The following is a 24,930-nucleotide window of genomic DNA, read 5'->3' on the forward strand; positions in this document are numbered from 1 at the left end:
TAATATTGACTTATATTTTCTTTTGTGCGTTTTAAGCCCGAAGATCTAACAAATAATAATTTTTATTTAATTTTAATATAAATACAATAATATTTATAATCTTCTCTATTTTACAGAATATAAAAAATGGTATCGAGAAAGAGAAAGATAGCTGACAAATTTTTAAAGTCTTAAATTTATCTACATATTTTGACTTGTATTAAATTTCACATATCACTTGATTATAATGTTTTTATAGATTACATTTATAAAAGTAATATTATCAGCGACAAGAGAGTTTTTTTTATTATCTTTATATAAATTTAAGTTTTAATCAAAATTTAATGAGTTTTTAATATATTAAAAATAATTATTTTTAATATATTAAAAACTCATTAATTTTTGAAAAATAATTATTTTTCTATATATATTCTAAGTTTCAAAATTATTTTCAGTAATTTAAAAATTATGTTTATTTTAAGAAAGTAAAGAAATATATTTCTGTATTCAAAATTCAATCGAAATAATTTGTGAAAATTATAATTAATAAATATAATCTTTTCATATGATTTTGAAATTCGTTATGTATTCAATGAGTTGTTTCGACAGATAAATATTTAAGCGATATAATAAATAATCTTTTTGCTTTTACACAGGTTCATGCATAATGTACGTTTTGGACTCGCATTATCGACATTCACTTGGAAATCTAAAGGCTATTATGTAGTGGGGATTCTGCGGTTACTCTGTAGGAAGCTCATATAAGAGGCAGGATGCGTTTGCAAACGTCAGTTTGCGGTGTAAACTGTAAATCGATCGTTGATTGTGGGTGTTTCCTTTGTGATTTTTATTCCATTACTGATTTTTAATATAAGGTTAGTTTAAATTTTATTTTTTATATAATAAGACCGATTGAAGAGAAATTGAAACCTTTCTACTTAAAAAGAAAAGGAACTTGATAATTTCTCGGAAAAAAATGTAATTTATGTAAAATTAATTATTATAATATACACTATATTATAAAGTAATAAGTATTCACATTTCTCTCTATAATAATGATGTTAAAATACTTATAAATTTATAGATTGTATGATTATTATAACCAATTATTAACTTATTATTTTCTCTATATATCGATATATTTACCGCTATTCATTTTCTCTTGATTTGTTACATTAATTATAAGTGTATAGGAAAAAGTTATTATTAATTATATATTGCTCATATATATTTATATAATTCTACATCTTCTATTTTTGCTAAAATGTTTTACATTAACTTTCTTTTGACATTGTTTGGGAAATGTAAAATCAAATTTAGTTTTTTTAATATCTATTTTCCTTTATTCGCTTGCATTACATTACTTTACATTCTTTATTTTAATTACTGCTTATCTCTTCAATCCTACTTGGATCATTTGTAGCATTTATTAGTAATATTGATTTGAAGTAATCAAGGTATAAATAATCAAGATCCTTTTATAACAAGGAGCAAGACTTGTTAAATCAATTACGGTATCACAGAATACACAATTCGTTTTCAAAATAAACCGAAGAAATATGAAAAGCGCATTTCTTACGTAACATGATTTATTCAAATGAGGGAGATTTTATCCCGGAATACCGGTTTCGTTTCTACAACAGAGATATAATAATATACTCGAAGAAGATTCGACGTTAACTCGTCGAACAGATCAGAAATGTGTGTGAGTCGCAACCTATCACTGTATATTATCACTGTAATGTGAAAACCCGCATGTGTTTCATCTGTGAGGAGATCAGATCGCGTGAATCAGCGAGATCGAGGTCGCTCGTCGCGATCGAGCCCCTTTACGGGACGTGATCGTACAGGATTACACGCTCGGAATTTTTACCGGATCTTTTACGCAATGCGTCCCGGGTGAATCAAAGTTGGATGAGATCGACTCATATGGTTTGAAAACATGTCTTGGTATTCAAGTAGCCTTGCTGTAGCAATAAGAGATTGCGCAATTCAGATCGATGCGTTGAATTCATCATACTTTACTTCCGTATAAAATCTATATATCTTTGATGTAATTATATTTATCAACTTTTAAAAGAAATTTTCTTTCCTCTTGTATATGTTTTTATATTCTCTATGTTATATATATGTAGATATGCTATTAAAAATATTAGATTTATAATATTTATTGATTAAATTTGAGGATTTAATTTTCGACGAAAGAGCAATTTTTTGAAAAATTCTGAAAAGAAATTTTATAATTTATTATCTTTTTTTTTTCAAGAGTGAGAGATATTCTATAAAATTTATCCTAGTCTCTCCAGATGTCATTCGAGGAGCCGCTTGTGGTGGAGACAGTGCATTTATACGAGAAGGAAAATGCTGAAGCCCATCGCACCTTCAACTTTGAGATGGTTCACCAGGATCCGGCGATTCCCGTCCTTCGACGTGGACAGCCCTTTAATATGGCTCTAAGATTCAATCGCGAGTACGTAGATGAGACCGACATCGTCCGGTTGCTCTTCAGCTTCGGTCCGAATCCGAACGTGCTGAGAGGTACTAGAGGGGTGAACACAGTGACCAACAATGAGACTTACCTGACTGATCTGGAGGCTTGGGGAGTACGATTAATCGGCTCTCACGGGATGGATCTCTCCGTCGAGGTCAGGAGCCCGATCGACAGTCCCGTCGGAGTGTGGCAATTGAACGTGGAAACCAACACCCTCGGCAGGAGGAAAGCGCCAAATACTTACAATTATGATAAGGATATCTATCTATTGTTCAATCCATGGATGAAAGGTATGCGATTGAAAGCATAATCAATGTCTGAGAACTATGGGACAGATATGTGTTATTAATATTTTTTTCAATAATAATAAATAAAAAATTTTGTTAATACAGATATAAAAAGATAGAATGTCAGAGGATAAAAAAGTTGAATAAAAAGTTGATAGTCACGGAGTTTTCAACATTAGATATTAATTATAGCAATTAAAAAAATTTGACAAACTGTCATCATAGATATTTTAATTCGTAGAACTTTAATTGGAAAATTAACGTAATCGATGTTATCTTTTTAAATATAATCAATACAGAGGACTTGGTGTTTATGGAGGACGAACAATTGCTCGACGAATACATCCTCAACGACGTTGGAAAAATATGGGTAGGTCCATGGGGTAGCTCTCGCGGCAGAGAATGGGTCTTTGGACAGTTTGACGCATGTGTGCTACCGGCTTGTCAACTATTACTCGAGAGATCCGGTATTAAAGCGATTTCCAGAGGCGACCCGGTCAAGATGACTCGAGCAATTTCTAGAATCGTAAGATATGCTCTTTTTTAGTTTCAACAATCTCTTTTAATGTCGACATAAATATCAACCTATTATAGATTCCTTCAAATTTATATATAAGTTGGAAACTATTAGAAAGTTTATTAATTAACTTGTTATGTATTGCAAGATTAAAAAAAAAGAAAAAAAGAGAGAGAAAGAGTAAGAAGCATGTATATATATAGTTTATTCATTTACATAAAATACACGTTACATTCCTTTATTTCTTAAGTAAAAGATTATAATCAATTTACTGTTTTTTAACGATAAATTCTTAAAAATTCAACAAGTTATCATTCTCTTATTATTTTTTTCACTTATTAAACACATATGTACTTGTTATTCTTATTTTAACTGTAAGCATTTATTGTTATTAATATTTTATTCTATAGTTTTTAATAATTTTTTAAAATTATTTTTAAAAATCAAAATTATGTGCACACACAATACGATTTATAACTAATAAATTTCTTTTTTTTCCATTGATTTTAGATAAATTCCAACGACGATAAGGGCGTGATAACTGGCCGCTGGGACGGCGAATATAATGACGGTACCGCGCCGGCTGCCTGGACCGGAAGCGTGCCCATCCTGGAGCAATTCTGGGAAACCGGCAACGAGGTCAAGTACGGTCAGTGTTGGGTCTTTGCCGGTGTCGTCACCACGGTGTGTCGTGCCTTGGGAATCCCGTCGCGAGTGGTGTCCAACTTGGTATCGGCTCACGACGCCAATGCTTCATTGTCGGTAGACCGTTATTATGATTTGAATAACGAGGAACTCGAATATGATCCGAACAACCTAATGGGCGAAGACTCTATTTGGAACTATCACGTATGGAACGACGTGTGGATGGCCAGACCGGATCTACCCAAGGGGTACGGGGGCTGGCAGGCCATCGATGCCACCCCGCAGGAACAATCGGAGAACTTTTATCAATGTGGACCGGCGTCAGTGGAGGCTATCAAGCAGGGCGCCGTCGGTTACAATTACGACGTGACCTTTATGGTAGCGTCCGTGAACGCGGATCTGATGAGATGGAAGGAGGATCCGGAGAGCGATCTGGGATACTCCAAGATCGATTGCAACAAGTATCAGTGAGTATACAGTAGTAGTAATGTTACGTTTTTTCAGTATTGAGAATAACGCTTTTGCGAATGATACATTTTGCAAGATTAAAAAATTGTATTAAACTACAAGTTAAATTCATTATTAATATAAAAAGTAGAACGATACAGCAAAAACGGATTCTTTATTCATATATTTTTTTTATATATTTAGTAATATATTTGATATATTTCAGATTCTTTATTGCTGTATTTATTGATATATTTATTAAAATATATTGAGTAATAACAAAATAAATATACTGAGTAAGAAAAGATATGCCAAAAAAATAATATGTATTAAAATTTAATAAATCAAGTTTAGAAATAAAGTTGAGAATTAATTTATGAATTTTAGTTTATTAAATTTATTATTAAATTTATCATTTTTGAATTTTATGACGAGGAATCAGAGAGATTATTTAATCAACGAAAGCAATTATTATTAGATTATCATATATACACATAGAATAATAAATGCACCTCTCGAGTGCGTTTCAAAGAACTTCTTTTTATGTTCCATACGATATTCTCTTGCGATGATTTCATTCATCGATAATGCATTCGCTGATCATTCACTGCACAAATTCGTTTCGTGCTCGGACGGAAATAACTATGACAATCCGACACGTGAAATATATAAAAACGACTCAGACGAAAAAGAAAGAGACGAATGTATCAACGATGAAAAAGCTTGGCGCTATTTGCCGATCTTGTAATTCGCAATGACAATGTGTCCTTGGACGCGTCATATGTCATAAACTACTGTTTATTCGCGATTTACATAATTTCCACGATGTTGAAGCATTTCTACGCGAATGTATTGTAGTTAATGCGAAGCGCAAGCATAAATGACAGACTCGCCTGTCAGTTACAAACGTCGGCTGTGTATAATGGATTATATATCATCTTCTACGACGTTTCTCATGTCTATCTCACCTCTCATGAGAATTTTTGATAAGAAATACATTTTATATTTCAGTAAGAAGTATATTTTTGCATATCTACAATACTAATTAATGTAATTCATATGATGTCATTTCAATAATTATCCAATTTTTTTCTTATCGGTTTTTTTTTCAAAGTAGTAACAACAGCTAATCTTGAAACAAATATAAATATGAATATGAATTATCTTTGCAGTATTGGTCGAATGATTCTGACGAAGGCGCCGTGGATTTTTGACCCCAATGGAGATAAGGACAGAGAGGATATAACATCGATCTATAAGGCCAAAGAAGGTAAAACGACGCAAGCAAATTGCTTTACGCGCATCTTTAGCATCTAACACATTAGTCTTAAGATCTTTGCGTCTTAATGTGCAACGCAAGATTTGTCGCGCGTAGCGAGACTTAGCTAAAGAAATAAAAATAATCTCGCATAGCTTTTGTTGCAATTTTACAAAAAAAAAAATTCTGTTTCTAATTAAAATTTAAAATTAAATTAAATAAAAATTTTGGATAGCCCACTATGACTGTCTATTATTCTTCCTAATTTTATCGAATTTTTTTAGGTACCGAGGTTGAGAGATTGACCTTGTACAGGGCGGTGCGCAGCACCGAGGTGGCGAAGAGATTCTACTCGCTGCCCTCGCCAGGCAAAGAGGACGTGGAGTTCGATCTCGTCGAACTCGAACGCGTCAACATCGGTGAGCCGTTTGCCGTGACTGTGAACATCAAGAATAAGTCCGATGAGACGCGCACCATCCAGGCCATTCTGTCCGCTGGTAGCGTTTACTATACCGGAGTTAAGGCAAATCTGGTGAAGAGAGCGTCCGGTGACTTCGCGCTTCAACCGAACGCTGGTGAGATATTTGTCACGCTTTTTTTTATGCTCGCGGCGATTGACGCTACTCAAAGTTTACGTCGTTAGAGATAAATGGACAAAAAAAAAAATATTGATTTGTCAAAGCGTTGATAGTTTTTTAAATCATAAGTAATCAAAGCTCTCTGAATGACCATGACGTTTAAGCAAGACTGCAATGAAATAAACAATGTTTGTTAGCTTATATTCCTCGGTTGATTGAAAGAAGATAGAATTTTTAAATTAAGAGAGCAAGATAATTATGAATGTATCTAGAATAAACAAAATCGATAAATTGTGGAATATAAGACATTGAATTTGTGCCATTTATTATTTTAATAGTGCTGTATGAAAGTTAATGCCTCCGCACCATCGAGAGAAATGATTGATGAGCTTGTCTAACTTTGTCGTTAGAATTCCTAGATAATGAAGATTCATTAGGCATTTAATCGATAAAAAAAAGAAGTTTAGCTTTTACTACGTTGTTGCTTTTCTACGATAATTAAATCGTTTGCGATTAATGTCAGATTTCTTTCCATTTTTAAAGTTTAAATTCATTACAGTCGAACAGTTGAGACTTTCGGTGACGGTGAACGATTACTTAGACAAGTTAGTGGAGTATTGCATCATGAAACTGTATTGCATCGCCACAGTCAAAGAAACTCGACAAACTTGGGCGGACGAGGATGATTTTCAGGTTTTAAAACCGAATATCGATGTCAAGGTATGATAATAAAAAATCCGAACCCGGAACTCTCTTTAAAATATTTTTAACTATATCTTTTCATTAATATCTTTTAATCTTTATTGTGATTTTTAAAATATTCATCAATTCTATAAAATATTACAATGTTATATCATTACACATTATTGTATTTATAGTTATATAAGTTCGACTTGATTTGCACTTCTGTATAATTTCGATGGTTTTTTTTCAGACACTATTTTTCTTTAAATACTATTTTTAAATTCCACTCTTTAAATATATATATCTCTTAATTTGACACAGCATATATTAATTATATATTATATTTAATAATATTTATATAATAATATTTATACATGAATATGTAAAATAGAAGATAGAAGATAATTATCATATATATTTTCTGCAGTTTACATATTCATAAATATCGTTTAAGAGAATTTTATATATAGTACTAAAAACTTTTCGTTTCCAAAACGTTTCTGGATATTATAGATCGAAGGTGAACCAGTTGTCGGACAACCATCAACTATTACATTGAGCTTTAAGAATCCCTTGAAGAGGAGTCTGACCAATTGTCAATTCAATTATGCCGGACCTGGTCTCTCCAGAAACAAGACCCTGGCCTTCAGAGACGTCGAGCCTGAAGAGGACGTTTACGTGGAACATCAACTCGTACCGCAAAAGGCCGGAGAGCAGAAAATAATCGCCACTTTCACCTCCAAGGAATTGCTCGACATCACCGGTTGTGCAACTGTTGACGTCCTTGAGGCTGAATGAACGGTGGATTAGTCGAGTCCGACTTTAATACAAAAGCAAGCGCTAATACGTCGAGCACATTTTATCAAATCACAGATATTTTGACTCTCTATCTAGATATTATATGTTTAATACATCTAAATGATGTTTCTTACAAATCAATTTCGTATAAGTAATTTGCATCAGTCAATATCGAATATTATTTGCAGTGTATCAATAATAGAGAGAGAGAGAGAGATTAATGATAAGCATCAATGAAATATAGTGAAAAGGCAATGAGAAATTAATATTTCGAAAGTAGGCAGTATGAAATATATAGTAGCCTACCGAAATAAATAATACAATTTTCCTATATTATTATTATTACACTTTTTTTATTACATAAGTTTTTTTCTCAGAATATTTCTCACAATTTACAAGAGAAATTTGTTACATTTATAAGTTTATATTTTTGTAGAACAGTAAAATGAAATAAATGAAGATAAGAAATATATATACTAAGATGTTAGATAAAAAAAAAGAATATACTTATTGAAACCAAAAAAAACGTAACACATAAAAATGAAAATCAATAAAATTAATATTATATTGCAGATCCAGAGACACTATGTGTGAAAATAACGTTAATTATACATATAGAGATTACGTCGCAGGATCGAATTGAAACCAAACTTCCAAATACCAAAATACTATGAAACTCAAAATGAAATAGATGAGAGACAACAAATTTTCAAGCGAAATAATCGAAAAAGTTTTTTCAGCTGTCGTGGGAAGCGCCAAAGTTTTAACTGCGCCTGCTGTTTCATCATTATTCTCATCTTCTATCAATTGTAAACCTTTATACTCCTTCATATCGTCTACCAATTGTAATACCTTGAATTTGTATTCCTTTTCTATCATACCTTGTACCATCAGTTCCGACAACGACTTTATTTTCTTTTGCTTCACGAGTTGGTAATATTTGGATATCGGTAATTTATATAGTGAAATATCACATTCACACATTTGGACGGAGTTACTGCTCCTCGAAGAACACGTTGAAAACCCGTCGTTATCTTCGGCATTAGCCATATCGAAGCAACAACACTTTGCGTCGCATTTAGATCTACTTCGATTTACAATTTCGCAATTAACACAAGAGCCTCCTTTCTCAACGATTTCATAATCCTCAATTGTTTCTTCATCTCGGTTTTTAATTTCTTCTGGTTTTGGAAAACTTAAGTTTTCATAATTGATAAATTTATAAAGCTCGCCTGCTTTATAAAAACTTGCGCACTCTCCTGCAAGTTCGGAAGCCGCGGTCACGTCACTTGGTATATTTTTCACATTCGATTCTGACATGACTTCTTCTGATGAACATGATGACATATCTTCGTGCTCACTCTCGATTCCGTAACATTTTGCGATTTCCTCGTCTGTCCAGGGGTAGTTGTAGTTGTAGATTGAGGATGATGGTAGGGGATATCTTTCTGTAAATAAATACTGCCATATATAATTTACATTGTCTCTGTCAAATGTTTGAGGCCTATTGATAACAATATTTGGTTTATCGTCAAAGTTTTCAAGTAATTTTAAAAGAGTTTGGGAATTTTCGTCTATTATTTTTTCTTTATCTCTGATAAAATTACTTGTCGGTTTCGCTGGTGTATCCATTATGTCATAATCTTCTAATTCTAAAGTCATCTCTGTACTCAAAGTCCGTTTGCATTCGCTGATCGGAAGTTTCTTGCTTTTATCGAAATATTCATCTTCAGCGTTGCTTTCAGCATGCATAATAGACTTTGCATGAACAGGAACATCTTCTAATGTCATCGTTTTATCGTCAAAGCTTTCAAGTAATTTTAAAAGAGCTTGAGAATTTCCGTCTATTATTTTTTCATCATCTCTGATAAAATTATTTGACGCTTTTGCTGGCGTATCCATTATGTCATAATCTTCTAATTCTAAAGTCATCTCTGCACTCAAAGTCCGTTTGCATTCGCTGATCGGAAGTTTCTTGCTTTTATCGAAATATTCATTTTCAGCGTTGCTTTCAGCATGCATAATAGACTTTGCATGAACAGGAACATCTTCTAATGTCATCGTTTTATCGTCAAAGCTTTCAAGTAATTTTAAAAGAGCTTGAGAATTTCCGTCTATTATTTTTTCATCTCTGATAAAATTACTTATTGGTTTTGCTGGCGTATCCATTATGTCATAATCTTCTAATTCTAAAGTCATCTCTGTACTCAAAGTCCGTTTGCATTCGCTGATCGGAAGTTTCTTGCTTTTATCGAAATATTCATCTTCAGCGTTGCTTTCAGCATGCATAATAGACTCTGCATGAACGGGAACATCTTCTAATGTCATCGTTTTATCGTCAAAGTTTTCAAGTAATTTTAAAAGAGCTTGAGAATTTCCGTTTATTATTTTTTCATCTCTGATAAAATTACTTGTTGGTTTTGCTGGCGTATCCATTATGTCATAATCTTCTAATTCTAAAGTCATCTCTGTACTCAAAGTCCGTTTGCATTCGCTGATCGGAAGTTTTTTGCTTTTATCGAAATATTCATCTTCAGCGTTGCTTTCAGCATGCATAATAGACTCTGCATGAACGGGAACATCTTCTAATGTCATCGTTTTATCTCCAATCGCTGTTGAATCAATATCTGCTTTTGAATTTGTCGAACTTATCAGAGCGCAGGAAACTTCCGCATCTCTACAAATGATATTATAATGCGTCGTATTGCAACCGACTTTAACGATATTATTGTTATAACTTGATGACTGTGTTGCAATTTGAGTAAGCTTTAAACTTTCCGTCGAATCAGGGCGCTCTTCTTTTTGCGTACTGATCGATTTTTGAACAGACTGATTGAAAGATCGATTCGGTTCATCAAAATGTTTATTTTTTATGAAATTTGTTTTGTCGTTTTGCGACATTTTTGCGGAAATGTCACGATTTGACAACGCTTGGAGCCCGCTGTCACTTTCTTTGTTATTAAAGACATCATAATTAGACATATTTACAGCATTCTTTTCTACATCTTCGTCTATTTTTACACCATTGATGATTTCTTTCAACGTGTGGATTACTTCTGAAGGTTTAGATCTTTTGTTGTAAATTACAGCGGACTCGGTACGGTTCTGCTCATTCCAATTTCGTGAATATTCTCTCGGTTTAATGGTTTGCCAATGACGCGATCTCGATGTTGGTCTTGATCTTGTTGGATTCGCATTGTTGTGATTATTTGAAGTATTTGAATCACCTTTAGTCGGGTGTCTTTTTTTCGATAGCGTTCCTCCGCTTTGTAGTCTTTGTTGCTGTTTCGCTTCTCTGTAATAGTATAAAATTGTGATGTGAATATTAAATTTAAATGTCTGAAAATATTATATATATATATATATATAAAATATAAAACTCTCTTACGCGAAATGTTCGCAGATTTTCGTTATGCGATTTGCACGAGGATCTCGGTTCTCTTTCATGACCATCTTGGACTGATTTACTGATGTCGACGCGTTCGTAGGCTCGCTATTGAGCATCCTAAAATTCATAAATATAAAATACATTGAGCATGAAATCAACGTACATATAACTGTTATAATCGTTTTATATATAATAAAACTGTTATATATAGAATACACAATCTTTTACACAAAAATAATAAATTTAAATTTGTGTATAAACAGAAAGCAAAAGATTTTACGATTTGAAAAAAATGTAAGAGTAAAAGATGAAAAAATATTTAACATTTAAAAATGTTATAAATATTTAAAATGTTATTAATGTTTAAAAATTTTGTAATATGATAAAAAGTTCAAAAATATAATTAGGAATTGCATAGAATATTCCTGAAAACATTTTTCAGTTCTATTCCAAAGAACATTTATATATACAAGATAATACATTTTGTATATATAATGTACTTATACATAATTCCGTAAGTATTTCTTTATATAAAATAAGAAAGAATTAAAAAATATATTACTCGGTATGCTCAATCGACGAATATTTATTCTTCATCGAAGCGATAGCTCTTTTGGTAGATTTAGACGATTTCTGCGACGTTGGTTGCGTTAAAGACATCGTGCTCTTTATTACCGAGGGTCTAGTAACGCCGGGTGGTCTCCAAACTCGTTGATTGTTATGAAAAACGAGATTCTTTTGAAAAGTGCCTTTATTTTGGATTGACACAGCGCAGTTCACAACTGATCTGTCATCCTTATCCCGCGAATTATTGACATGTCTCACAAACTTAGAGTTTCGGGAACTTTGTAAATTGACGTTATACGTGCGCTCGTCATTGACGTGTTTTATTTCAGCTTTCCTGATCGCCCAAGTTTTCCGATTTCCGCGACGAAACGCGTATTTACGATTATCTGTCGTGGCATCATTTACATTCGCCGGCCCATTTTGCCGATAGATTTGTGTCTCGATCGCAGAACAATCCTTATTCGAAAAGTCCTCCGCAAGTCTTTCTTCAGGTTTGTTCGGTTTCGGTCTGCGATGAAGGACTTTGATTTCGCGATGAGAGTTCGCCAATTTTTTTTCCACGTCACTTGGCTGCGATTGACGTGCGATATCTATGGTCGTGCAATTTTCTTTCATATTGTCGCGGATATTTTCTTCAGTATTATCTTGAAGACATGGAGACAAGTCTGTACGTTTCATTTTTTCCTCAAGATGAGCGTGCGAGTCTTCCACACGCTTTTCAGGTTGATTAACAACCTTTGTCGGCTCGCCACGCGAAATCACCGATTTAGCCGGACTTGCCGCGAATTTTTTCAGATTTCGGGAGACGTCTTTGATTAAATCGCTCGAAAGAAAAACGAGTGTGTTCTCTGTGCATTCACAGACCGTTCCTGTCAGTTCGCTATCCTGACGAGAAACAGACGCACGATAATCTGCCTTCTCCCACTTAAGAATTGTCATTAGGGCCTGCATGCTCTTGTTTTGTTTTGTAATGCTATGTCTCTTGTAAATTCCACTCGGTCTGTTGTAGACGAGACTTTTTTGCGACTTCTTCGACGCTCTCGTGCTCATCGTAGATGACTTCTTTCTTGAGTTTATCGGCGTCCGCCTCTTCATCAAGGACGACAACGTGTGGTTGGCAAATCGTGGTCGGATACATGTTTCGCTTTTGATTGTCTCAAGTTTCGCGGATGATACCTTCTTCACAAAGTCCACGGACCTCTCTTTTCCTTCAAGCTTTCTTACGTTCTCCCTCTCCGACATCCTTTTGTCTCGTCGTCAGGAAAAAAAACAATAACCGTCGAAGGGATAGTTGTAATTTTAAGTTCGTCTTTCTCTTCGGCTGACTTTTTTTACACTTTTTCTGTATTTAAAATAAAACAATATTTATATCGTGCTTGTTGTATATAATTTCGTCGCAATTTTTTTCTCTCTCTTCTCCCTTCCTTTAAATTTTTTTTGATAGAGAATGTATGTATTGATTCTATATATTTCTATTTATATATATATTTTTTATTACATTTAAATTATTGAAAAATATTACAATATAATAAATAATGTACGTTCATGTTATTGAAAAATGTAACGTCTTGTTAAATTGTTACTTTCCGTTTTGTATTTAAAGATAATTAACCCTTTTCATCTTTCTGACCTTTCGTATTATTATGAAAAATACATACATATATACGATTTGTACTTATATATTTTATTAATATTTAAAAAATTGTACTTTAACCCTTTATTTAAAAAAATCGACATATATGCAAATAAATAGTACGAATTAATTTTTAATTTTTCTTGGAAAAATAATGTCAAATTAAGAGTTTGGTTATTGATGGTATTATGTGTATATATATATCACTCTAATACAATAAAATATTAGAATATTTCCAATGCTTGCTAGCCATTTGGAAAGAGAGAGAGAGAAAATACCGAATGAGTGCAGAAATGTAATCGAGAAGCCTGTATATACATACATACCTATGAATTCACTGAAGTTTCGATCAACAAGAAATTTCGCGATCATACAGGCAGGTATTCGCAAAAGAATTTGCGATACCAGAAAGGAACCGGCCATGAAAAACGAAACTGCCTCGAAGCTAACAGAAATCAACTCATGTTTACGTTATGAGCCTGTAATTTGGCGATGACACAAACAAACACGGAGAACGTTAGTTTTAGACTGACCTTTACATGTTTTATCACGATAAGCAAGCTCCATGTACGATCTATCTATCTATTGTTCGATACGTCGCTTCGTCCTTTATCGAGATCAGCCAATTAGAGGAGACCAAAGTAAAGTTACTACATATAGAGGCAACCCTCGCAACACAAATTAGAACGTGTCTAAAATATGTGTATCACATCACATGCACAAATTATCGTAAATTCCATTTATAATTATGTAATTAAATAATTATAACATTGAAAAATCTTATTAGATTCTAGACATGTAAATAAATATTTTAAAATAGCTTTCAAAATAGTGTAATGTGTGCTACAAATAAATTGGTTTGAAGATTTATACTTAATTTTTTTTTTCATATATTGTATTATAATAAATGAGATGAGGCTACAAGTAGCTTTTTTTATTGATTTGTAAATACATTTTAAGATTCAATCGATTCACTGTTGTGTAGGTGCCGACTGACTCGAAGATTTGGAATCGCGCATAGAGGCGCTACGCCTTCGCTTGAGTTCTTCTTGGCGCCTATTCTTCGCCTCCTTCTGTCTCTGCGCAAGCAATTTCGCGTACTCCGCAGCCTGCTCCTTGCGGGACAGGCAACGTTTCTTCTTCAACGCCAATCTATGTCTCTTTCTCTGTAAAAATTCAATAAGAAATTTTTTTCGATTACTCTTTTATTTTTTATCAACTTGGAAACTCTGAATTTGATTTAATTTTGACCTCAATATCTCTCCGAAATATATTAAATGTATCTCGATTAAATTTCGTTAGGATAAATGTACCTGAAGAACGATTGGAGTGATTAAACGTTGAATCTTCGGTGCCTTGAAACGTTCCTTCTTTCCTTCTTTTTGTACTGGTCGTTTTACTACAAATTGTCGTACATCATCCTTCTTCGAAAGATTGAAGAGTTTGCGAATTTTGCTGGCTCTTTTTGGTCCCAAACGACGCGGTACGTTCATGTCCGTCAATCCTGGGATTTCCTGCAAGTTCATATTATAATATTAAGTCATAAATTCAGTAAACCTTAATAATTATTAATTCTACATTACTTTGTACTAAATCTTAATTTAAATTTTATAATTATTTTTTTTTTAAATTCAGAATTTAAAACTAAGTAATGTATAAATTTTCGGTTATAATATTCTATTATATTTGAAGTCAATTGGTAATATATAAAAAAGTGTCTCGTTCGTACACTGAGAAAAAGCATAAAATAATGCAGCATTTTCCCAAATCAAAAAACGAATTTTATCTTCCATGCGTACGATAGTATTTCAAGAAAATTGAATATTATCTTAAATACACCCTGAACAACATGGATTTCTAATATTTTAACGGCAATGGAGAAAATATTTGGTAACTAATAATTCACCTGTTTTCCCTTTCTTACAATGACAAGGGCTAATACAGATAAATTGGAGTCTACAATGCAACCACGAACGGATTTGCGCTTGCGCTCTCCGTCACGCCTGGGTCTGTAGCAGGAATGTCCCTTTGATAGCAGTAAACGTACACGACCTATAATAGTATATACATCATGTATTAATTAAAATCTAAATATATAAAATTACAATTATACGAATCTTTGGAAGAATTATAAATATGTCCAGATTTCAATTAAGGGAGACAAATGTAAGCTGAATATAAATTAAAAGTTTAATTTACTGTTTCCTTAAAAAATGATTTAGTATTAATATACATATGTAAAACGTTTCATATAAACCCACCGTTTGTCAGAACACCCTGCTTCATGGGGAAGCCTTGCTTGTCGTTACCACCAGAGACACGAACTACATAGCCCTTCCATTCATCTCCCAACGCATCGGCTTCAACCTCAGCACCCATGCGTTTCTCGTAGAAAATTCTGAGCTTGTGCTCGTCCGAGATTTCGAACAGTTTTTGACATCCTGTCGCGGGATACGATACGTTCAGCTACAACAAACGAATGCATACATGAGTTAGAAAAAGTATACACAATATACTGATTTTTGAATTGAGGTTAGATCAAGATTTCTTTTATCACAAAGAGAACTATACCAGCAAAAAAATAGCATTTTAATTTTACAAGTTATAAGTTATGAAGTTATCACTTTTCTTATAGAAAATACATTATAATTACGATTTAATTTGAAATAAAACTATGCACGTTTTATTTGATATTGTCTGATACCGCAGTTATTTATAATCGACATTATGTGTACATAAACGTAATTTTAATTAATATGTAAATATCGTAGCATCCACGATACTTTAATAGATCGAAAAAGATCTAGATTTTACGCAATGGACGCAAGATTGCTGAAATATTCGCGGATTCTCACCTTCATCGTGACGATGTTTAAACCATCTCACGAACCACGAACGGAAAAGAGGACACAGTCGAAGCTTGGCACAAACGTCTAGCTTAATATTCACTGTTGCCAACTAACGCTAGAGATATAGGGATTTATGGATTCGATCAAATCAGGCAAGAAACAAAGATTTCTTTATTGATTGGTCGAGTAAAATTCAAGGCAATAACCAATCAGGAAGAAATCTCTTTACTCTTTTCGTTCTGATTGGTCAATCAAACGAAGCATCTTTGATGTCCTCTCGCAATCTTGAATGCATGATTTGATTTGAGTCTAGTAATAGTTTATGATTAATATTTATATATATATATCCAATCAGATTCGTCATTCGAAAGAATTTTCTGAATACAATTTTAGTGAATGAAGGTGATGAAGGTCATATGTAAATATTTGGTCAGAAAAATGAATTGAATTAAATTTGGAGTATTACCAAAAATGTGCTCTTGAAAGAACTGTTATGTGTAAATGAAGAAATTAATAGTTAAAAGCACATTATGACCTGTAATTATTGTGCAAGATGATCTGCGTCTCATATTTTACAATATTTTAAGGAAATAAGATTACACGTGGTTTTGAAACGTATTGTTGACAGGTATGTTTTTATTTTCGAAATTTCTATAGTGTCATAGAACCTTGTCATTGGCAAAGCGTAAAAATTTCGTAAATTATTTTATTATTCCTGAATCTCTTCTTTCAAAATCTGAGCATTATCTCCTATAATAATAATCGATCTATAATTTTCCCAGCGTAATTAAATTGATCGCATTGCATAAATAATCTCACACATCTGTTATTTAATTTTGCAATTTTCTATTTTTAATATGTAGCAGAATTATTTGATAATAAGTAGAAACAAGGAAAAAGAGAGCCAGATTATCTGGACAAAATTTTCAAATCAGGATAAAATAATAATAAGTATATATATATAATTATTGAAAATTCCCCTATATTTAAAAAATTGTTCGCGAGAATTAATTAATTATTAATTTTGAAGTTTTATTATGAACGGTATTTATATGCATTGATATAAGAGAAGATGCCGATCGATCGGCAAAGAATCACCGGCTCCTCGAGCAATTTCGCCGGCGCGAAGGTTGCGCTTTATCTCGCTGCGTGCGTGATGTAAGAAGGCGGCACAACTGTCACTATCGCTGTGCGCAGCGAGAGGCGAGGAAAGAGAGAATAGAAAAAGAAAAAAGAAGGAAAGAGTGCTCTACGCATCGGGATTCGGAACAGGGGAAACAGGAAGAAGGAACATTGCGTTTCCGAAGGTGTCGTACGTGTGTGTGTGTGTGTACGTGCGTGCGTCGTGCGTGCGTCGTGCATGCGTACGTGCGTGCGTGCGTGCGTGTGTGTGGCGCGTGGATACGTTTTGTGTGTGTGTGTGAGAGAGAGAGAGACACTCCGGTGAACGATAGAGGGATCGCCGGAGGATTTTCGTTATGTATCGATTTACTACGTAAATATACTCTCTCTTTCTCTCGCAGAACGACAAATGGAGCACACGGAATGAGAGTCTGCGGCATCGATTGCAAGACAGGTAATGTCTTTTTTATCTTCCTTTTCTCTATTTTTTTTCGCTCGTACATGCGTTTCGCTGTCGTACCTTTTTTCTCGTACGCTGAAACGTACAGGTTAGAGGACATCCCGTTACCGGGAACAAGGACGACGACGACGACGACGACGACAATGACGACATTAATCGTTAATTTGACGAGAAATGATGTAATGAGACACGCGCGATTCGATTTCGTGTAATCGTGTAATCGTGTGTACGATGTATATCCCGTGCGACGTGTCCGTTTTGTCGACGTAAAATTTGCGTCTGAGAGAAACAATTCGTCCTGCACAACCACATGTTTTTTATTCTGATAGAATATTTTTCGACGAGCTAGATAAAACTTTGTTTTCTCATTAAAAAGATAATGCTGGCTGTATATTGGAATTATGTAATATTATGATGATGCTGCTATAATAAAAGATAATAATAAGAGAGGGATATTAATAGAATAAAAAGATTATACATTGTTATATCAAGAATGATAAATTTATTGACACATGTATTTAGAAAGAAGACATGGATGCCGCAGTTATAGAAGTTTTACGACAGGCGGTCTGCCAAGACCCTAATGTCCTGAAATCTGCAGAACAGACATTGAAGCAATGGGAGACTCAGCGAGGATTTTATATAGCATTATATGTAAGTTGCCGTATAACAAATGAGAATTTATTACAAGTCTCTATAATAATGTTTTCCATGCATGTACTGGATATATGGAACATTGCGTGGAATAACAATGATATATTTATATATTAGATTACTTTTATTTAGATTTATTTTACAATATTATATATATTTCTTGACATTATATACATATATATACACATATATACAATTATATATATATGAGATTTAAAAATTTAACCGATTGTATAAAATTATTTTCAGAATGTTCTTTCAAATCATTCCTTGGCTGTTGAAATTAGATGGATGGCTATTGTATATCTAAAAATTGGAGTTGAAAGATATTGGAGGAAAAATGCGCCAAAGTAAGAGATATTTCAAAAAAGATATGTAAAAAAAGAGAATGTCATATATATTAGAATATTATAATCGATATATACTTAACAATATATCTACCATTACTCTAGCTCAATTGAAGAGAGTGAGAAGGAATTTTTACGGCAACATCTACTAAGAAATTTTGAGGAACCTGTAAATCCATTAGCTGTACAATTAGCAGTTCTTATTGCTAAGATAGCAAGGTATAACACATATAATATATAATATATATAATAAAATATATCATGATGAGTTAATTAGGATGCTAATCTCTTTATTTCACATGTAGGCATGATTGCCCTAAAGAATGGAATACGTTAGTACCAACATTATTGGAAATTATAAGGCGAGAAAACTCTCTAGCGCAACGTCAAGCATTGTTAACACTGCATCATGTTGTTAAGGCTTTAGCGTCTAAACGCTTGGCTGAGGGTCAGAAGCTCTTTCGAGAATTGACTGCATCTATGTTCAATTTTATTTTAAACTTATGGAATACCTATACTGAATCCTTTCTGATTATGGCGTCAAACGGGGCTGACGTCAGTCAGATACAAGAAGCATTAGAGAAGGCGCTTCTACTATTAAGAATACTTAGGCAGCTGATTGTGCATGGTTTTTTAAAGCCATCTGAATCTCAAGATGCTATGTTGTTTTTAAAAGTTGTCTTTGAACGTGCAAGGACCTGTCTTGAGTGCCGTTAGTAACTTTTAGTTTATTTCGAGATAAAAGAGTGTATATTTATTATTTATTTTATTTTTATTTATGGAAATGCGAGCGCATTTAATGTCAAATATGAAAGCAATATATCAATTATTTCTTGTTTGTTTTATAGGAAAAACATTAGCTTCTAGAGGCGTACAGATGGATATGTGCGACAAATTTATAATACATTTGACCAAAGTTTTAATAGGAGTGTTAGAGATGCACCCATTTTGTTACGTGGAACTCATACCGACTTCTTTAGAGTTTTCTGTCTTTTATTGCTTTACGGAAGCCGGTCAGGCATTAACATTCGAAAAATTTGTCATTCAATGCCTAAATTTGACGAAAAATATTTTATTATCAACATACTATAGATCAGCGAAAATTAAAGATAACATGCGCGAAGGTACATAAGCTGTATCACTTTTACTTATTTATGTTCTATACATATTAATTACAATTAAATGTTTCTTTTATGGGGAACAGAGACAAAAGATCCATTGGTATTGAGAGCAAATCAATTGAAACAACAATTTTTCAAACCAGAAATATTAAGAGAAATTTGCTCTAGGCTTGTTACCCATTACTTTCTCTTGACACCTGCAGACCTTGAAATGTGGGATACTCATCCAGAAAGCTTTGGTAAGCATAGCTTTATATTTTACAAGTATAATGTTATATTTTCATTTGTGTATTCTGAGTAAAATTATAAAAAAAAGATTAAATGCAAAAAAAAATATATATATATATATATAGAACTATTATTTTTTTTAGCTGTTGATGGTGGTGGAGAGTCATGGAAATACAGTTTGAAGGTGAGTTATTTAAAGACATTGCAAAATTTAATATAATTATATAATTATTTTATGAATCATATTGTATTTATCATAATTATTTGGGAATGTATATTATGTTGCAGCCTTGTACAGAGTCCTTATTTTTGGCAATCTTCCATGAATTTAGAGACGTTCTCGCCACAGTTTTGGTTGATTTAATGCGACAATATCATCAACCTGTCGATCCTAATAATTTGCATGCGATTTTAGTAAAAGACGCAGTTTACCGTGCGGTTGGCTTGGCCGCTTTTGATTTGTATGACGAGGTAAAGAAAATATTATCAAAATATCACATTTGTAAATATAATTGATTTAATAAATATGTTTTTTATGTAACAGGTAAATTTTGATCAGTGGTTTTCGACGACTCTGATAGAGGAATTAAAAGTACGAAGTAATAATTACAGAATTATCAGGAGACGTGTGTGTTGGTTAATCGGTCAATGGACGAGTACGTTGATATTTTGTTGAAAGAAGATATGCTTCAAGCAATTATTTATTATTTGTATTTGTTTTTGTGAATTTTATACTTCTTGCAGATATAAAATTGAGCACGGAATTGAGACCAGAATTGTACAAGGTTATGATAGAAGCATTGAATCCTGAAGAGGACTTGGGAGTTCGTTTAGCAGCGAGTAACGCTTTGAAACAGGCAATTGATGATTTTCAATTCAATTCAGAAGAATTTTCTCTTTTCTTAGAGCCTATATTTTCATTATTATTTGCACTTCTTAAAGAAGTGAACGAGTGTGATACAAAGGTATGCAAAGATTGGCATTTTTTTTTCATATCCTTACAATATATCCTTGTATTATTTTTTTATGAATTTTTTTTATCCTTTAGATGCACGTACTATATGTACTATCATTTATCATCGAGCGCGTTGGCAGTGGAATTAAGCCTCACGTTGGTGCGCTTAGTTTATATCTACCTGAACTTTGGCAACAATCTGAGGTGTATAATATGTTGCGGTGTGCTATAGTATCAACTCTGATACATTTGGAAAAGGTAAATATGCGATTTACCTTCGAATCAATAGTTTAATTCTACTAATCTTTTTCTAACATTGTTATGCATTTGTAGGCTCTAGGTTCCGAGAGCGTTATTCTTGAGCCGTTGGTAGTAGGTGTTGTAGCTCTGAGCTGTGACGTTAACCAAGAGGGACACGTTTATTTATTAGAAGACGGATTGGAACTGTGGCTTGCCTTGTTGGAAAATGCACCTGCTCCCACACCAGCTATAATGGATCTCTTTAAAAATATGCCTGCATTATTAGGTTAGTAGCAATACGTTTAACAGTTGTGTTAATGGTTTTCGACAATTTGAAATGATAACAGCCCTTTTGCTTACATTTTTAGATCAATCTACAGAGAATCTGCGTTTATGTTTGTATATAATTCAAGCTTATGTATTATTGAGCCCGCAAGACTTTTTCACTTATAGAGGCTCAGTGGTCATTGAAACATTAAAATCACTTTTAAGCGATTTACGAGCGGATGGCAGAGTGATGGCGCTAAGATTATTTGAGATTTGTCTCAGAGCTTCCCCTCAGCAGGGTGCACAACTGATCAAACCCATTTTATTAAAGATATTCGAGTAAGTAATTTTTTTCTTTTTTGAGAGAGATTTGTGTTACATAGAGACTTAAAATGTCATATTTTAGGAGTGTTTACAATGGCGAAGAATATCCAATGGTCATGACCATGAATTTATCTATCGTTGCGAGAGTTTTATTAGGTTCTCGCGATATTTTTGTACAGGTAATAAAAATTCTATCTTAGCTGCGATTCATATATGGATTTTCTAAAAGTTAAGGATTGCTTTTGCAGGTAATCAGTGATCTCGCGCAAAATATAGGAACCGAAACGAGAGAAGAAGTCGTGCTCGGAAAGATGATAAGCAGGTGGCTTAATGGAATGCCGTTGGTATCTCAAACCGAAAGGCGGAAATTACTAGCCCTCGCGCTCTGTTTTCTCCTTGGAGCGAATAGTCCACCTACGGTTCTCGAATATTTTCCGTTAATAATATCGAACATTGTCGAGACGCTTAATGACATCACTAAATATGACGATATGGGCTACCCTGTCGAGTAAGAGCTATTGCACATAAGCTACATATACATAGCGTAAGATCGTATGGATCAACGAGCATTAAGTCGCTATATTGATGTACATATTATTATTAATCCATACGATCTTATGCTATGCATATGCAGCTTATGCAATTTGTGTGTGATAGCCCTAAGATTTGAGAAGTGTTTTTTTTTATGCATATATTGTAATCAAAGTAAAGGCGATTTATAATGTGAGACTTTAATTACTTCCAATGACGTATAATATAATTTGCAATTCACATAATAATTTCATATATAATATATATGCATCGAAAAACCAATATTATTTTGTTTTAATTTTTTATAATTATTTAAAACAATTTTATGGCTGTTACTTGCTATTGAAAGATACTCAAGTGTTACATTTATCGCAATTACTTCAATTGATTATACAAAATTTTTATAGAAAGAGGCTGGATATCGAAACGTGCAATTAATGAAATAAAAATTATTCTAGTTCTTTGATAATCAGTGATCAGCCCAGTCCATCGCAGTACGAGGATGTGGATTACGAAACCGAGCATACTCAACGACAGAAGAAACTTGCCTTCAGCGATCCTGTGCACAGTATATCCTTGAAAGATACGCTCCAAAGTCAGGTAAGAATCTTTCATCAATTTCTTTTTTATATTCAGTATTTCAGTATTGCTTATGAACTGAAGATTCTTTTAAAATTGTTAGTTGATCATGCTGCGAAATATAGTTGGGGATAATCAGTTTGATCAATTGATGCTTACCCTTAAGTCCGAAATCGATGAACAACTCAAGGATTACATATCGCTGTGAGAAAGGCGCAAGATCAAAACGCAATACAGAGGTTTTCGACTATATAAGGTATGAAAACAGAAGCTTTACAGCGTTTTTTTGTGAAACGGCACTATTTTATTGTATAATACTACCATCTGTTTCATTGTATTAATAATGTTGATAATAAAAGATCCTACTCTCTCTCTTTCTCTCTCTCTCTCTCTTGCTCTCTCTTCTAGTACTATTTCAAGATTCCTTTCTCCCCTAATTTTACTTTTGAATGCATAAATATAATTATTATTTGATATTATTATCTAATATTATTATACACAATTTAATTTTCTAATCTATAAAAAGTTTCACATGGAAGAGATTAGGAGAGAAAGATGTTATTTTTTTTATAACGATTTTCAAGAGAACAATTTTGTTACAATGAATATATTAAATTGCTATTAGCATAGTTGACAAAAATATTCGAACTACATATATGCATAACTAAATTATTAAATTATTATTTACAGAATAATTATCAAAATGTCACGCAACAATGGATTAATATACAACTACTTTATTCAATATCCTGTTGCACTGATGATAGTTGCAACTGCAATTTTTTATTATGTTTAAAAACTATTTCTAGATAACGCGTTTACTTTTTACATTTGGATATATATCATCATATGCAAATATGTATGATTTATGCTTTTGTATATGAACATATGACGATGAGAATGTCAAACAATGTGTCATATAAATACAGATATTGGGCACATTACTATTTCCAAGTATATCAAAGAATTTTATTTATTTCTAAGTATAAAAATAAAATTAAGATGATAATAAAATATTAATTAATTTGTTCCAGTATATATGTGCGCAATCTCTATTGATATAAAAGATTAATAAATATATTAATACAACAAAACGATTAAACATTAACAAGATATCTCAATGTAGAAAACATTTTAATATATTTTTTATTATTATACATATTTTCTGAAAATTATTAAAAGCGGATAAAAAGGAGAATAACGATATCCTTTTCTATATCAATTATATATCGAAACACTTATAAATGTATCGATATATCGAGATTATTATCGATATACCCATTCATCAGAACGCGGCTTTATTTTCCCCTCCCACTCGCGTCGCAACATGACTCATTCGTCGCGACGACGCCGCGTGACGTTGGCGCTGCCTGTTGGTCGTACATGACCAACCGCGAACAGCTGTCGTCCGTGTGGTCTGTGTTAAATCTTGGCAGGGGGGTTAGTCAAGTGTGTTGGATCTCCGCTTCGGATTACAGTGTGCTAGCGTGTTTTCGCCTTTCAGCGAGGATTCTTGTTCGCGGTGAGTGTGAAATCGATAATATTGCCGTATCGAGCATTCGAACCGCTCTCATTCGTCACGCATGCCGCAAGCACGAATGCGTTATCACGCGCGTAAATCATATTATAACCCCGCTTCACTTCGATCATGTATACGATTGCCCGGTCTATATACGTGCTCGATCGATTCGCTCTCTGCGCGACTCGCTCTCACGATCAAAGACACCTGTCACCGTCAAAGACACGCACCGGCGATAACGACGTTTGCGTTGTTTTACGATTGTTACGGCGTTACCTCCTTGATAAAGTGACACTTTCGCGCCTGTCGCTCGCCGCGAGACAGCCCGGCGGATTTTTGAATGATCGTGAATGAGCGTAGGCGTATCACGTGACTTGATCGTAGTATATTGTAATTTGTTCCTATTCCGAGAAAAAAAGAATCCATTGATCTTGTTAAGTGTTTTAAATCTGCGCGCGCTCT

The 24,930-nt window shown here is 33.3% G+C and overlaps 5 protein-coding genes across 9 annotated transcripts in view; 3 read left to right on the top strand and 2 right to left on the bottom strand.

The window, feature by feature from the left end:
* The first annotated feature begins 578 nt into the window (after nucleotides 1-578).
* On the top strand, nucleotides 579-7,953 carry LOC140664533 (hemocyte protein-glutamine gamma-glutamyltransferase). The gene is made up of 8 exons (XM_072889705.1): nucleotides 579-854; nucleotides 2,277-2,760; nucleotides 3,057-3,283; nucleotides 3,785-4,386; nucleotides 5,539-5,636; nucleotides 5,909-6,199; nucleotides 6,762-6,922; nucleotides 7,400-7,953. Exons 2-8 carry the CDS (start codon nucleotides 2,286-2,288, stop codon nucleotides 7,682-7,684), a joined length of 2,139 nt encoding a protein of 712 aa, XP_072745806.1. The 5' UTR covers nucleotides 579-854; nucleotides 2,277-2,285; the 3' UTR covers nucleotides 7,685-7,953.
* Nucleotides 7,954-8,015: 62 nt separating this feature from the next.
* On the bottom strand, nucleotides 8,016-13,738 carry LOC140664532 (uncharacterized). The gene is made up of 4 exons (XM_072889704.1): nucleotides 13,599-13,738; nucleotides 11,635-12,981; nucleotides 11,073-11,189; nucleotides 8,016-10,979 (listed from the first exon to the last, which is right to left on the bottom strand). The coding sequence occupies exons 2-4, from the start codon at nucleotides 12,879-12,881 to the stop codon at nucleotides 8,306-8,308; spliced, it is 4,038 nt and encodes a 1,345-aa protein (XP_072745805.1). The 5' UTR covers nucleotides 12,882-12,981; nucleotides 13,599-13,738; the 3' UTR covers nucleotides 8,016-8,305.
* Nucleotides 13,599-16,238, bottom strand: Rps6 (ribosomal protein S6). Its single transcript, XM_072889706.1, has 5 exons — nucleotides 16,128-16,238; nucleotides 15,534-15,738; nucleotides 15,179-15,324; nucleotides 14,586-14,786; nucleotides 13,599-14,438 (listed from the first exon to the last, which is right to left on the bottom strand). Exons 1-5 carry the CDS (start codon nucleotides 16,131-16,133, stop codon nucleotides 14,244-14,246), a joined length of 753 nt encoding a protein of 250 aa, XP_072745807.1. The 5' UTR covers nucleotides 16,134-16,238; the 3' UTR covers nucleotides 13,599-14,243.
* A 318-nt stretch (nucleotides 16,239-16,556) lies between these two features.
* Impbeta11 (importin beta11) lies at nucleotides 16,557-23,951 on the top strand. 5 transcript variants are annotated; one of them, XM_072889439.1, is made up of 19 exons: nucleotides 16,558-16,749; nucleotides 17,645-17,697; nucleotides 18,226-18,357; nucleotides 18,607-18,707; nucleotides 18,810-18,923; nucleotides 19,010-19,416; nucleotides 19,553-19,828; nucleotides 19,909-20,064; nucleotides 20,197-20,237; nucleotides 20,342-20,524; nucleotides 20,598-20,709; nucleotides 20,798-21,018; nucleotides 21,102-21,266; nucleotides 21,342-21,534; nucleotides 21,617-21,854; nucleotides 21,922-22,018; nucleotides 22,088-22,347; nucleotides 22,829-22,970; nucleotides 23,053-23,323. In XM_072889439.1, exons 3-19 carry the CDS (start codon nucleotides 18,235-18,237, stop codon nucleotides 23,155-23,157), a joined length of 2,934 nt encoding a protein of 977 aa, XP_072745540.1. In that variant the 5' UTR covers nucleotides 16,558-16,749; nucleotides 17,645-17,697; nucleotides 18,226-18,234; the 3' UTR covers nucleotides 23,158-23,323. The 5 variants fall into 5 exon arrangements, with proteins under 5 accessions (XP_072745541.1, XP_072745540.1, XP_072745539.1 ...); XM_072889438.1 differs by lacking the exon at nucleotides 16,558-16,749 and adding an exon at nucleotides 17,229-17,428; XM_072889441.1 differs by lacking the exon at nucleotides 16,558-16,749 and adding an exon at nucleotides 23,640-23,951 and having other exon boundaries at nucleotides 17,509-17,697; nucleotides 23,053-23,205.
* Nucleotides 23,952-24,145: 194 nt separating this feature from the next.
* Nucleotides 24,146-24,930, top strand: part of Endoa (SH3 domain containing GRB2 like, endophilin-A) — a 31,106-nt gene continuing 30,321 nt past the window's right edge. Inside the window, exon 1 of the mRNA XM_072889443.1 lies at nucleotides 24,146-24,471. The gene's annotated coding sequence lies outside the window, so the exon portion shown is untranslated. The remainder of the gene's footprint in view (nucleotides 24,472-24,930) is intronic.

Source organism: Anoplolepis gracilipes, chromosome 4, assembly GCF_047496725.1.
Source record: "Anoplolepis gracilipes chromosome 4, ASM4749672v1, whole genome shotgun sequence".
Lineage (NCBI taxonomy): Eukaryota > Metazoa > Arthropoda > Insecta > Hymenoptera > Formicidae > Anoplolepis > Anoplolepis gracilipes.

What these genes read in the sequence shown, in the direction of transcription:
- LOC140664532 (XM_072889704.1), bottom strand. Translation starts at nt 12,881, where the DNA reads ATGTCGGAGAGGGAGAACGTAAGAAAGCTTGAAGGAAAAGAGAGGTCC. An exon ending in TCGTCGATTGAGCATACCGA is followed by an intron (nt 11,190 to 11,634) that starts GTAATATATTTT and finishes TATGAATTTTAG; the next exon opens with GATGCTCAATAGCGAGCCTA. An exon ending in AAAATCTGCGAACATTTCGC is followed by an intron (nt 10,980 to 11,072) that starts GTAAGAGAGTTT and finishes ATACTATTACAG; the next exon opens with AGAAGCGAAACAGCAACAAA.
- Impbeta11 (XM_072889440.1), top strand. Translation starts at nt 18,235, where the DNA reads ATGGATGCCGCAGTTATAGAAGTTTTACGACAGGCGGTCTGCCAAGAC. An exon ending in GATTTTATATAGCATTATAT is followed by an intron (nt 18,358 to 18,606) that starts GTAAGTTGCCGT and finishes AATTATTTTCAG; the next exon opens with AATGTTCTTTCAAATCATTC. An exon ending in TGGAGGAAAAATGCGCCAAA is followed by an intron (nt 18,708 to 18,809) that starts GTAAGAGATATT and finishes CCATTACTCTAG; the next exon opens with CTCAATTGAAGAGAGTGAGA.
- Rps6 (XM_072889706.1), bottom strand. An exon ending in GCAGGGTGTTCTGACAAACG is followed by an intron (nt 15,325 to 15,533) that starts GTGGGTTTATAT and finishes ATACTATTATAG; the next exon opens with GTCGTGTACGTTTACTGCTA. An exon ending in TTGTAAGAAAGGGAAAACAG is followed by an intron (nt 14,787 to 15,178) that starts GTGAATTATTAG and finishes ATGAACTTGCAG; the next exon opens with GAAATCCCAGGATTGACGGA.
- LOC140664533 (XM_072889705.1), top strand. Translation starts at nt 2,286, where the DNA reads ATGTCATTCGAGGAGCCGCTTGTGGTGGAGACAGTGCATTTATACGAG. An exon ending in CTCGAGCAATTTCTAGAATC is followed by an intron (nt 3,284 to 3,784) that starts GTAAGATATGCT and finishes CATTGATTTTAG; the next exon opens with ATAAATTCCAACGACGATAA. An exon ending in AACCGAATATCGATGTCAAG is followed by an intron (nt 6,923 to 7,399) that starts GTATGATAATAA and finishes TGGATATTATAG; the next exon opens with ATCGAAGGTGAACCAGTTGT.